This window comes from Molothrus ater, chromosome 8 (genome assembly GCF_012460135.2).
Source record: "Molothrus ater isolate BHLD 08-10-18 breed brown headed cowbird chromosome 8, BPBGC_Mater_1.1, whole genome shotgun sequence".
In the NCBI taxonomy this organism is placed as follows: Eukaryota; Metazoa; Chordata; class Aves; order Passeriformes; family Icteridae; genus Molothrus; species Molothrus ater.
The window spans coordinates 32,697,006-32,710,931 of NC_050485.2; the positions used below are offsets into that span (position 1 = coordinate 32,697,006).

Below are 13,926 nucleotides of genomic sequence, written 5' to 3' on the forward strand. Positions count from 1 at the left end.
TCAGTTTTCTCATTAATGAACAGTCTTGGCACGTGTTGGGACTTTACTGGCAGTGGAAGTGAGCTATTGTGAGGCTTCCTGTGCTCTGGGTGAGGGAGAGGAAATGCTCTCAAAGCAAAGCTGCTGACATCAATGACAGTGCAGTTTAGTCTGAGTTTGTTAATGAGTAAGTCTACCTGGGCTGGCTTTCCTGGCTTTTGTGGCAGCTTCTCTTCCAGAGAGGCAAATTTCTTGCTTTGCAAAATTGCTGCATTTTTTTCTATTCCTTTCCCATTTCCAACCAGACTGACTAGTTCCTCTGTTTTGCTCTTCCATGTTCCATTGTGTCACCTCACTTCTGGTGACCTCTGCTGTTCTCCATCTTTGCCCTGTAAATAATTCTGTTACTTCTTTTGTCTGTTTCCCTAAACTCAGACTTTTGGTTCCTCACCTGATTAAGGCCAGATTTTTATTCTGCCTCCTTCCCTGATGCTTAGTGCAATTCTGAAAGCTGCTGTTTGCCTACAAAGCACATAAAGATGATGGAATGCTCAATGTTGAATAATTAAAAAGAGTAGATGAAGCAAGACAAATGTAGCCTAAGCCTTGAGTATATATTTATATATGACTAATATCAGCAGCTTTGTGCTGCTTACATAACTCTGTGTGGATGGAGTTACATGTTTTAAAACAAGTTAATTTACTGAAATACTGTCTTAGAGATTTTTGTGTTTGGTTTTGTTTCAGTGCCTAGGAATACTGACTCATCTTGTAATTTCTGGAAATGCTTAGTAGTGTTTGAGCCCCAGTGATAATTTCTAGGATATGAATGAGTGAAAATGCAGGTCTTAAAGGTGCTTTTTTTTATATGCATCTGGTGTCATCCCTGTGCCACTTATCCTTCATCATTGATTTGATTTCTGCTGCCAGTGATGACTAGAACTGGAGAAATTTAACTGTCTTAGCTTCATAGTTTTTGGGAATATTGTAGGAAACTGTCTTGTGCAGTGCTAATAAAGTTTTGTTGAATCTAGACTTGACTCATGCATGAGATTCGAGATTGTTATTATGAGCTCTTACCTATTGTTTTCCTCTTTTTCAGCTGGGAGTAGTCACCTTTTAATTCACTTCTTCAATTTAAAGATGTTTTTAACCAGATCCATGTTATCATTTCCATGACAAATGAGACATTTCATTAAGAGTCACTAAACTTCAGATTTTCCAGGGTGCCAGCTCTCTTGCATTCCTTGCTAACCATATACTCTCCTGGTGGTCATCCCTCCCAAATCTTCATATTGAATGGGATGATCCTGAGTGCAGAAACTATGTTGTTTTACAGGTGTCCCAGCATGCAGCCAAGTGCATTCCTGCCATGGTGTGTCCAGAGGTCACGGAGCAGATCCGCCGTGAAATTGCTGCATCTCTGCATCAGCGCAAGGGAGACTTTGCTTGCTATTTTCTGACTGACCTTGTGACGTTTACCTTGCCTGCAGGTAGCTACAAAACCCTTCTTCCTGCTGGAAGATTTTATTGCTTGGCCACTAGTTGAAAGTTAGGTATCTTGACTTTTTGGAGGTGATGTGTGTGTAGGTTTTATTCATTGAGAGCCTTATTAATTTATTTATTAAGAGTTTTATTTATTAAGACCTATTTTATTAGGTCAGATTTAGCAGTTGAATTTGGTTACTCAGTATTTGCACACTTCAGTCCATACATTGTTCCTGTGAACTGAGCATCTGTTGTCCTACTTAAGACATGAAGAAATAGAAGAAAAGTGGTGTGTTCTAAGAAAAAGCTGTGTTTAAAGTGAAGATTGGAGCCCAGACATTTCTGGTCCATGATGTGACTTTTCACATGGCTATTTTAGCTTCCAGTCCTTGCTGTTGAGGCCCAGAGCTATTCTTTTTACCTAGTTGTAGCAATAGCACTTTTTGAATACTTTTGAGGTGCTCTGAGATCAAGAGAATGTTTACCTATTAACAAGGAGCTATTAGAAGACTTTTAATCTTCAAAAGCTCTTTCCTTTAATAGAGGTGCTACCACTAGTCAGAAAACGTGCAGCTGCAAACTGTGCCAATCAGCAGGTCTGTTTGTCTTTTTTATAAAACATTGCAAGAATTCTATTTGGAACCCCTTTGCTTGGGTGTTACCTCATCTCCTCTACAAAATTCTGGATAATATTTACCGCTTGTGCACCTGACTGAGGTGCTGTATTCAGTTGCACTCTGTGGGTTGTGTGTGAGAGGCACATGAGGTGTCTGGGAGAGTAAAATTTCATTGATTTTTAGGGGAGAGAGGGGAAAGAGGCAACAAGGATTTCTTAACATGTGAGAAATGTTCTCTCCAGAGCTGAAGAATTTGTTTAGTATTTTCAAGAGAGACATCTTAAAGCACTGTGCAGATTTTTGACTCATGTAATAGCTGGTTAGTAATTAAAAAATAAAGCCGTTCAAAAGCTTTTATGCATCAAGATTTTCCACTTTCCTCACACTTTGCCAACTGCACATCTTTTGCAGTTTGGCTCCAGAGAGCATTTCCAAGCATAGAAATATAAATCACACAATCCTGCTCAGATATTACCTCAACAAGGTAGTTTAGGAATCAGTTTCCACTCGACCTTTTTTAGATAAACAGACTGGATCCTCCTGAAAAGCAAATGCTTGGATATTAGAGAGCCAAGCTTTTACATTGATTACTGGTCACTGCAAGCAGTTTTAGCTTAAAAAGCCCTAATCAATCATACAAAAAAAAAAAAAAAAAGACCACCCCACATCACCCTGCCTGCACCAGGCATTAATGTGCTTCAGTAGCAACTCATGTGCCTAAATGTGGGCTTAAAAGCCCTGGGGTTTGGACATCTGAGCAGGACTGGCAGCTCCCACACTGCAATTAAAAGAGATCTTTGTGTCCTTGAAATACCACTTGGGCCCCGGTCCTTATCCCCTAAAGCGCCTAAAGGGATGCTGGATGTTCCTGTTCCTATTTTATTACTCCCTTAACTTTCACGTGTTGAAGTTTCATGATTGTGCTGAAACCAGCGAAGTTTCTCTGGTTGCTGCTCTGCCTGGCAACCCTTTCCTGCTTATCCTCTGTTGGAATGCAGGCCAGGAGCAAATATTTACTGTGTGGCACATGCTGAGTTTTAGAATGTGTGACAGTGTTTGTTGCTTCAAATGATACAGCGGTCACAAAACAGTTCTGCCCATGGTACAGTTTTCCACCTTTTTTTTCCCCTTCTTCTTTTTTATGAGGCAGTTGCAAATTCTGTCTGTAATGCTCTTGGAGCAGTTGTCAGTACTGGCATTTTCTATGGCATAGCTCAATAGTTTTCCCATTTCTTGTTTTTTAACTTGCTGCAGACTGTTGGGGTTCTCAGAACTGTTTCATTGAAGCCTGAATGAGATCACAAAGGAGGGGAATGTTCTGGAGAAGAACACATCCCTTGGCAAACTGTACCTGTCCATTGGGATAGACTGCAGAGGAGAAGCCATTCCAGATGGGTGCAAAAGCATTGCTTAGGGTTGAAGCTGTGCTAACATATAATAGGGTTGAAAGTAAAAACACTATTTTGTTAAATTTCTCACCTCAAAGTAGTTCTCCTCTTTCTCCTTCAGAGAAATCCAGTCTTACCCTATGCCTGCTGTGATGATCCTTTCTGCATCAGAGGTGTGACAGTGAGGCTGAGATGCAAACCTGCCTCAGCAGCTCTGCAAAGCCTTGGGTCACACATGACAACAGCTTTCCAGAGGAGGTGTTAGTGCTGATAGGGCTAAAGCTGTTCTGTGAGCTCTCCTGAGCAGCAGCTGCTGATGCCTCTTTTACAGTAACATTTAGTGACTCTTGTATTTGCATTCTATTTTTTCAGATATTGAAGATTTACCGCCCACAGTCCAGGAAAAATTATTTGATGAAGTACTTGACAGAGATGTTCAGAAAGGTAAATGCTCTGAGAACAGCTGGGATCACTCCTGGCTTTTCATTAGAGAATGTGTGTCTTACTAAAAATAGACTACATATGTCTGTATATACGTGGCTCTGTCCATGAACATGTTTTAAATAGAGATTGGATGTTTTCAACTGGATCTGCACCCTGGAATTCATAAAGTCACAGAATGGTTTGGGCTGGAAGGGACCTTGAAGACCTTCTAGACCAGGTTGCTCCAAACCAGCAACTTCCAGAATGGGGCAGCCACAGCTTCTCTGGGCAGCCTGTGCCAGGGCTCACCACTCTCACAGGGAGCAATTTCTTCCCAACATCCCATGTAACCCTGCTCTGTGGTAGTGGGATGCCATCCCCCTTGTCCTGTTACTACATGCCCATGTAAAATTATTTTAATTTTAACATTTCCAGTCTATTTATGAGGCAGAGGGAGAATGGAGTCTGTAGAAATCATGTTTGTAGAGCTTTTAAAAAATCTTTAAAAGTCAGTTTTGAGTCACAAGCTTTTTAAGGAAAACTGAAAAAAATCTTTTCATTTCAGTAACAATTCTCAAACAAATGATGTGGGACCTGTGGTTTGGTTTTGGTTTATTTTATTGACAGTAGAAGAAATTTCCACAGCCAGTGCAGTTGACCTGTTCATGTTGATGCCTTGTGAAGGCTGCCCTAGAGCAGAGGCTGGACAGAATTCCAGAATAAAGCAGGGATTTATTCAAAGCATCTCCTCCATGGATCCACCTTGGGCAGCACCAGAGCCCAGCCAGGGCTGCACCCAAGATGAACCAAAATGGCCCCAAAATGCACGGCCGGGCACGGGCTCTGTCCCTGGGATCAGTTCTGCTCCATTTGCACCTTGCAGTTCATTGTCCCATTCCAGCTTTAGCCCCTGCAGGTCCCACCCTGCTTGTTTTTCTCTCTCCAGCCCACGGGGTTTGTGCTCCTGGGCTGAGATTTGTCCTTGGTGCCCAGCTGGAGCAGGAATTGTTTTGTCTCCCTGCTCTGGGCACAAAGCTCACCATCTCGTAATAGGAGGCTCAGAAGCACACTGAAGCAGCACAGAACCTGAAACATAGAAAAGCTAAACCTGAGGCATCAATTGTAGTATGAAGACAGAGTGTAAAACAGAGTTTTATTCATGCAAAGGGGGAGATCATTGAGACTATGCCATTATTGTGCTGTCTGAATTCCCTGAGATAAATAAGAGCTTGTTTAAGAGCTGGCTGTGCCGTTGCAGAGCTGGAGGAGGAGTCTCCCATCATCAACTGGTCCCTGGAGCTGGGGACACGCCTGGACAGCAGGCTGTACGCACTTTGGAACCGCACGGCCGGGGACTGCCTGCTGGACTCTGTGCTCCAGGCCACCTGGGGCATCTACGACAAGGACTCCGTGCTGCGCAAGGCTCTGCACGACAGTTTACACGACTGCTCCCACTGGTGAGTCTGGGCAGCTTCTGCACGTGCTGCAGCAGCACAACCCCACTGCCACCCCTAAACCAGCCTTGGTTTGAAGAGACAGGTGTCTGCTGAGGAAGGAAGGAGCCTCCCCTGAAATGGAAAATGCAAACCCCCTCCCTCTGAATTATTTTAATTTTGAAATTAAGGGGCTCTCAGGCAAAGATATTGGAATAGGAATAACAGTTCTTTATTAGGAAAATTAAAAATACAAATGCAAGAGTACAAAAAAAACCAACAAACCACCGAGAGAGTCAGACCATGCCCTGTCCCCCTGTGTGTCAGGGGGTGGCACAGCCCCATCCCATGGGGGCTCAGCCCTCCTGCAGTGCCAGCTGTGGCTCTGCTGGAGCAGGGATCCTGCACAAGGGGGGAGTTTTCCTCTGCAGCTCCAGGGCTGCTGGAGATGGGCCTGGGCTCCCTCTGGCCATGCAGGGCAGCAGAAGCTGCTCCTCTGGGAATGCACTGGGCAAAGGCTGCTGGGCTGTCCCAAACCTCAGATTGTACCCAGGCAGGAATGCTTGGCTCCTCCCCTGGGTGGAGCATCTCCCCATGGGATGATGGATTGGATCAGCCAGGCAGGGACACTCATGGATGGGACACTCACTGGCCATGGACAGAAGAGGGAGGATTGGTTGTGGAAGAGACAAAGAAAACTGCCCAATGAACAGAGATAACTGCCCCACCTCTAACAGATGGCAATAGAATACACACCCCCAGCCACATACTGCATTGCAGCCCAAGACACCTGTGGGTTGTGCTCCTCAAAGCTGTCCAGTCCCCATGGTCCCAGCTGGGATCTTCATCTCATGTTTTAAATAGGAGCACTGGAAATTTGGATGCTGTGAACTCAGGGATGGTGTGTGATGCTCAGCAAATGGCATTTCAAACACTAAAATGCTTTATACTTGTCAGGCATGCACTAACCACAGATACTGCAGCTGCAGTTTGTGTCCTGGCACTGTAAATCATGCACATGCCATGCCTTGCTGCTTGGTGGGAGCTGTGCAGAAGATTGTTAGTAGGAGATAGCCTTTTATTCTTTATAAACTTTTCAGTGTTTTCATTCCATCTGCTCAGTTACACCTTTACTCAGGATTGCACTTTTTATCCCTCTTCTGTCTTCTAAATAATGCCAGTAAAGCAGAGAGTGTTGACATTTAACTGGTTCTGTCATTTGGCCATAAAATTGATTTATCATTCTGTAAAACAACTTCTCTTGCTTTGCACTGACCTTCTTTAGTTGGATACTGTGGTTGTTTCCTTCTGCTAGAGGGACAATCTTAGTTGTTCTCCCAGTGATGTCCAGCAGCTCTCCAGGGTATCCTGGACTAAGGGATGAGCTGATAAAGACTCATAATCCAGTCACAGATGATCATTTCTTTGATGTTCTTGTAGTCAAGGACAGGAGAAACACTGTCAGCACATACTGCAGAAAGAGCCTGTCCGTGTCCTCTTGCTGTACAGGAGGTCAACAACAAGATGAATTTAGGGGTACCTGTAAGTAAATTCTGTGCTGTTGAGGGAGAACTCCCCAAATTAGCATCCAGAGCTGGGTTCCAGAAAGTTGTGCTCCAGAAGCAATTCTCCTAAGAACCAGTGTCTGAGAGGATCTGTCACTGCTTTGGAGTTGTTCAGCACGGAGTGTGCATCTCAACCATGCAGGAATGTCCCTGGCATCACAGGCAGCTCCCATGAGGCCAGAACAGAAATTTAGGATAGGCCAGGTTTTGTTCTTTATGGTAACAAAACTAAACATGGTATCTGAAAACATGCTGCAAAACTACTGAGATTTGGGCCAAATTTCCTAAAATGTTGGTGTTAATTGTGGTTGACTTACTGCTCTATCTAACATAACTCTCACTTAGAGGCTACTCAATCTTGTTAAGCTTTTTAGTTTATGTCTAGACAGAATTTTCATTTTACTCTGAATTTGTGTAATCCTTATCCTTATTAGAAGTACAATTTTTAACTGATTGATGTGCTTCTTCAAGGGAACAGGTCTTCAGACTAGAAAGAACAAGTCTTCAAGGAACAAGTCATGTTCTTGTTAGGAACAAGTCTTTAGAATAAGTCTTTTAGCCAGATTTTGTTGTGAATTGATCATTCTGTACATCCTATAAGTGCTGTATAGATTCCTTTTGAGAAGATACATTTATTTTTGTGGGCTAGGACATGTGGCTGATAGGAAGTGATGTCGTCACTGGAACAGGCTCTTAAATGCAATCCCTGCTTAAACTTTTATCTAGTGGAATTATTTTTCAAAGCCTCCACAAAGACACTTAAAAATGGGTATTTTTATAGTCAGACAGAAAACACTCATGTAACTCATTTGACCTCATTTTGTTGTGTTTGTTTAGATGCTGAACAATGAAAAATCTATTTACCAGAGACAGTCTTGTGTCTGGTACTCAGAAAAAGCTCCACAGTGAAGTTCCCAGAGGCTCTGGCCTGTGGAGTCTTTTCCACTCACCTTTCAATAACTCCACTTTTTTAGTTTACACAAAAGTGTGTTTTGAAGTGCTTGTTTTTGTATTCCACCATTAGCTTTTGCTAGAGAATAGGCACATGCCCTAAGTTGACTTTCAGAATTTTATTCTTTAATGGATGCATTCAGTTCTCTTGTGTTAACCTGAAAAGTTTGCTTTAAATGAGATCAAAATCTTGTCTGATCAACTCAGGGAAGAAACTTCTTTAGGAGAACACTTTCACAATCCAGCTTTTAGGGAGTAGTTTGGTGTTCTCCTTTTTTTCTTTTTTCCCTTGAATTTTCTGGGCTTTCTCTCTGATTCTGGTGGTGTGGGAGTTTTTGTTGTTCTTTGTTTTTTCTTCTCTTTCCCCCAGAATTGGATTAAATTTCTTTCAGGAGACCTGGGAATGAATTAATTTAATACAAAGTACTGTTAGAAATTTATGAGAGAAAACAGGCAAAATGTTTATCAGGTTCAAAGGTGGAATTGTTGATGTGTTTGGATAAAAAGTGGAATACAGATCCAGAAGATTCCCTGTAGATATTACTGTCAATTAGCTCAGACCTATCCAAATATCTTAATAATAGGAATTTAAACCATGCAAAGATTTTAGCTGGACTCAGGAAACCCAGCCAGGCTGGTGGCTGCTGTCCTACACATCAAGATTTTAGGGTGATTCCACCTTCACTGAAAGCATAGGAAAGATCTTATCCACACACACTCACTGCCTGCTGATATTCTCATGTTTTAATTAAATGAGTTCATTTCAGTGACATTTTTAATAAGCTGAAACTTCAGAATGGTTTCTTTGTCTTCACAGTAAAGGCCATTGTTTAAAAATTGGGCTTAGCACTGTTCCCTAAATCCTGGTTCCTAATACGAAGTTATGGCTTTCCCATAGTGTGGTGAGTTGGACAGAGTTAAAAATTTTAAAAAGCAAACACCTTCCTTTTAATGTGTCCTTTTTCTTGGTAAATGGTTAAATAAAATATCATGACTAAACTAAATCCCACTTTGCACATTTGATTCTTATCCACACTGCTTTACAACTCCATATAATGTAGAATTACCACCCCTTTGCTCCAAAATCTGGTATAAAACAGATTCTGCCTCTTAACCATGGGCTGTTGGAAATTGATATGCAAGCACTTTGAAGTTAATTGACTCATGATGTGGTTAAAAATAGAAAATACCTATTTTCTTTTTTTGTGTGAGAAGAATGAGAACTCCTCCTGTATGAAATGGAATGTCTTACTTATGCTCCCTGTATATCAACACTTAAATAAGCCTAAATAAGACTTAAAAAAAAACCACAAACCTGTTGCAAGAAGTATCAAACTAGGCAGGAGCCTGGTAGGAACTTGACTCATGTTTGCTGTAGGCATTGCCTTTTATTTTTAAGTGGTTCTTAAATGAAGATTGATAAATGGAGTCTCCTGAAGATAAAAAAAAACAAAACAAAATCCAGTTTTCCTGCTACTTTCTCTCTTTCTTCCCCCTTCTTGGGATGAAGGTTAAGTACTACTGTCAGGATTATGCTGGTTGAGTAAATATTTTTGCCTTTACCACTGTTTTTCTCTCTCTCTCTAACATTTTAGGTTCTACACACGCTGGAAAGAGTGGGAATCGTGGTATTCCCAAAGCTTCGGTTTACATTTCTCCTTGCGAGAGGAACAGTGGCAGGAAGATTGGGCATTCATTCTCTCTCTTGCAAGCCAGGTAACAAAACTCCTTTGTCAGAGGGCTTTTGGAAAAGATAGTTTGATATCTGGAAAGAAGTTGCAGAACTAGAAGAGTTTTTTGGGAATAAGAATATTCCTGTATGAAGGAAGAATATTCCTCTTAAGCCAATGATCTTAAAATCTTACTGGGTAAGCTCTGCTGCTGGTATGGAAAGGTTAATTTGAAATGATAATTTTTGAGCTTCCTGCTAAGCAGTGCAACACAAAAAAAGAATTGTGGTATTAGAGTGAAGTCTGTAGAACAAACTCATAGGCAATCATATGTTTAATATCCAGCTTCTGCTGCACTTTGACCTCCCAAACACACCTCCAAATCTGTCAGCTTACACTGCTCCAACTCCAGCAAGCTGAGATTTTATAACTCCCCTCCAAAATGAGATTTACATTCCTATAAGCTTCCAGCTATGGCAGTATTTTTAGCTCACTTTTAAAGTATAAACATGATTTTGGTGCTATTTTTTCAAGATTTGTTTTGTATGTGCCCTTTTCCTATCATCAAAAGGTATTTGCCTTAAAGTGCCCTCAGATGAAGGAATTATTTTTAGACCTAACATTATGTAGAGTTTCACTTCTAAGTGGGGAATGAAATCCATTACATTGAATCTGGGCAATAGGACAGAGAATTATTACTGACAGCTGACAGCTGAAATGTTTTTCCTTATTTCCAATAATTTTCCAGTCTTTTGTTTTTCCTGTCAAAGCTTTATCACTCTTAAAAGCATTTTCTCTCTCAATTTGAAAACTTTTTCAAATTTTAAAGTAGAGGATGGTAAGTTCTGTTTCAAGTGATGTTTTTCTTTGTGTTTGGTTCAGCCTGGAGCGAGTTTGGAGCAGACACACATTTTTGTACTTGCACATATTCTTAGAAGACCAATTATAGTTTATGGAGTAAAATATTACAAGAGTTTTCGGGGAGAAACATTAGGATATACCCGCTTCCAAGGTAAGCCTTTCATTTTTTAAATTCACTTTTCAACAGGGGTGGGCTGTAAATCACTAGGGACATGAAGTGACTGTCTGGAAAAGGAGGGAATTCTATTGTAGATAAATTTTCATTTGCTATTAAAAAGAACAAAATAATCCTCTCCAAACCTGAAGTTTTTCATTTTATAGTGTGCATGGTGCCTGTAAAAGTGAATTGCATGATACTTTAAATGGGAATTTAAAAAATTTATCTGTGTTTTAGTGATTCACACTTTACAGCAAGTGTGAATACTGACTAATTTCTCATGAATACTACAATTTTGCATAGGTTGATCAGGTTCTTTCTGAATTTTTTTTTCCTCCTTGGCTTCAGAACAGCCTGACTGTCCTTAAGATAAATATGAAGATGATTCAGTCTAGTTTTGCTTAGACTTAACATCTGTAGATTTCTAAAGATGCATTTTCTGCTTTGCAAGCCAAATCTGTGTTTGGGCAACTTTCCCCTCTGTGACATGCCAATACTTTATTATTCAAATAATAAAACATGAGAGGGAATTGGGAGCATCTGCACAAACTGAGCTGTAAACAGAACCATGGGAAGGAGCTGTGTGTGTTCCAGGGGGTTGGGACATTTGTTTTGCCCACAGTTCATGTTCCTGGCTTCAAGTACATCTGCTTGGTGATGACCTACTCCTTATTTATAGCTTAGCTGAGGACTTCCCAAAACATCTTTGTGTTTTGACAGAAAAAAATGTGGTGACTTTGGAAGGAGGCAAGGCCATGATCTGTATAAAACACTAAGGCCATGATGTGTAGAAAACACTAAATAATTTATAACTATTTAGAGTCTTGGCTTCTAAGTTTGGGGCAATAACAAAACTTCATGTAGGAAAATTGATTACCTTTTTGAAGAGTCTAAAAGTTTAGTAGTCATTGTAGTTAGATGTTAACTTTTGTTTTGTTTATGAAAGACTGGGAAGGAACAGTTACTTGTGTCACTTAAATCTGACACTCCAGCTTTCTGTTGCTTTTAACTCCCAAGGCTTAAGATTTGCAAAGGTTTTATTTCCTAGATTGGGCATCAAGGCAGACAAGTGTTACATGGCCTAAATGTACTGAAATTTTCTTGTTCTGTGAACCAGAAGGAAACTGGTTGCCTGGAACTCTCTTTTACTGCACACAGGTTGTCAGGAATTCAGGCAGCCAAGTAGTTACAGCTTGAGATTTGCTTGCCACAAGCCCCATCCATGCATGCATGGAAACAGCCCTGGGAACAGGTGAACTTGGAGTCCTGTGTCCCAGCAGCTGCAATTGCTCCTCTCCCTGGCCAGCCACATTTTTGTGGTCAATGTGTGCTCATCCAGTGCCATTGGCACAGCTGAGACCCAGCTGATGGCCTGGCATGGGGTGGGCTGCCAGGAGGAGTCTCCTGCCCTGGGCCTGGGTGTGGGCTCTGCTCAGCACCTGGAGCTCTGGGGAGTGCTGGGGTGTCCCTGCCTCTATTTAACATCACATCCACCAGAAAAGTCCCTGGAAGTGTCCAAGGCCAGGTTGGACCGGGCTTGGAACCACCTGGGAAGGTGAAGGTTGGGCAGGGGGTGGAACTGGATGGGCTTTAAGGTCCCTTCCAACCCAAACCACTCTGTAATGGAAATGGGGAATTGAATTTTTTTAATGCTTGTTCAACACGATGGTTCAGTTTGTAGCACCCTCTTAGCCACCCCTAAAATACTCTCCCTGACAGGAATTTTTTTTTCCCAGGGATTCTTTGTTCCAGCTTGTCATCTTTGCTGTAGCTGCTGTGAATCCCATAATTGCCAGCCTCCTTGTTCCCCAGATTCCAGCTGACTGTTAATTCTTTAAATCTTAAAGCTTCAGTGGTGGAAGATCTGTTTTCTCAAGCCCTAGCTATGACCCTCCTGGTCTAGCCACGTGTATTTAGTGGTACAAATGTACAGCTTTTAAAATTGAACAGGAAAAGCAATGATTGACTGAAGTGATCATCAGGTCAGGCTGCAGAAACTAAATCCTGTCTGGGTGGCTTCAGGATAGGTGTCAGCCCATACTCTTTATTTTCTGTGGCTTGTGTTCATGTCAACTGTTGTTACATGACCTTCTGGCTTTATATCAGAGTGACTTTTATAACTCTGAAGAGCACTAGATAGTCTCCCTGGCAATGTTTGAAATTCTTTTCTTGTGGAGCTCATCACGGTGTTGAGGAGGAATGGAAAGTGCAGTGCAGCCTTCTGTCTTGGGGAAATGATTAGTGTGGAATTTTCACCAGGATGAAACAATGGTGAAAGAAGATTTCCAAACACTTGCTGAATTTCAGTGTAGAGATGGAGGCAAACAGATGAGTTTCAGTCCTGAAAGGTGACAAAGCTGTGCTCCCAGGAATTGAGGGACTGTCTTCCTTACATTTGACTGGATGTCATTTCAGTGTAAATTTTAATTTTGAGTGGATGTTTGGTTCTTTCCCTTAATGCAGAGGTTTGAAACTTTCTGGTGAACACTTATCCTGTGTTCTTCACTTTTTGTGTTTAACATTGCTTTAGAGTGAGACTTAATAATGGGGGACAAGAGGGAGGGCTAAGAAGGTATTGAAAGGATCTGTCTTTAAATTGAGATGTTGTAAAAACTTGTATGACTCTTAACTTTAAACAAATGGCAAGACTTTCAGGTAGCTCTTGATTGCTAATTCAAAAACAAGGAGGGGAGAAAAAAAGGCACAATAATTTACTGGTAGCCCCCATTAATTTTTACTGCAGTACAAAAAGATGAGCTCAACACTTCAGCAGAGCCTCCAAAGCCAGCCCTGCCTCAGATTCCCATTTTAGCGTTGCCCTTCCCTCTCCATGGCTGTGGAAGAGCTGTTTACAGCAGCAGCTGTACTAGGAGGGGTTGCTATGCTACATGTGCACTTGAGTTTATGTGGGGCTATTTTTAACCTGTCACAAGGTGAGCTGTGCTTTTGCTTAAGTTGTCTTGCAGCAGTACACACCAAGAATTATGTTCCTGGAAGAAAGGAGTTCCAGTTTTATTTTGAGACCTCGAGCAAATTGCTGTCTTTATTGCTAAAAATGGTGATGAGAAAAAGTGCAGTTCTTCTCAGAATCTGTGACATCAGGTGTTAGTTGTAGCTGAGCAAAGTAGTATCAGCTTTTTGGTGCTTTTTCCTTTTTTTTTTTTTTTTAATTGATGTGTGTTAATTTAATCTGTGAGTACTGTATATGAGCAGTCCCATTCTCTGGGATGGATTACATCAGTGCTGAGTAACATTTTGTGCAGTGAGTTCTTTTAATGATAAGTTTTGTGAGCAGATGGTGGAATTTTTGCTCTGGTAAAAATAGACATCTGACTGTAACCTTTATTTCTGTCATGCAGAATCTTTTTTTTCTTCAGTTTTAAGAAGAATTATC

At 41.3% G+C, this 13,926-nt stretch overlaps 1 protein-coding gene across 1 annotated transcript in view; it reads left to right on the forward strand.

Moving 5' to 3' along the window:
• ZRANB1 (zinc finger RANBP2-type containing 1) overlaps positions 1–13,926 on the forward strand; it is a 41,524-nt gene that overhangs the window by 24,413 nt on the left and 3,185 nt on the right. Inside the window, exons 5-9 of the mRNA XM_036385203.2 lie at positions 1,319–1,472; positions 3,845–3,916; positions 5,154–5,352; positions 9,440–9,560; positions 10,397–10,526. Of these exons, the coding sequence (XP_036241096.1) occupies positions 1,319–1,472; positions 3,845–3,916; positions 5,154–5,352; positions 9,440–9,560; positions 10,397–10,526 (676 nt within the window). The remainder of the gene's footprint in view (positions 1–1,318; positions 1,473–3,844; positions 3,917–5,153; positions 5,353–9,439; positions 9,561–10,396; positions 10,527–13,926) is intronic.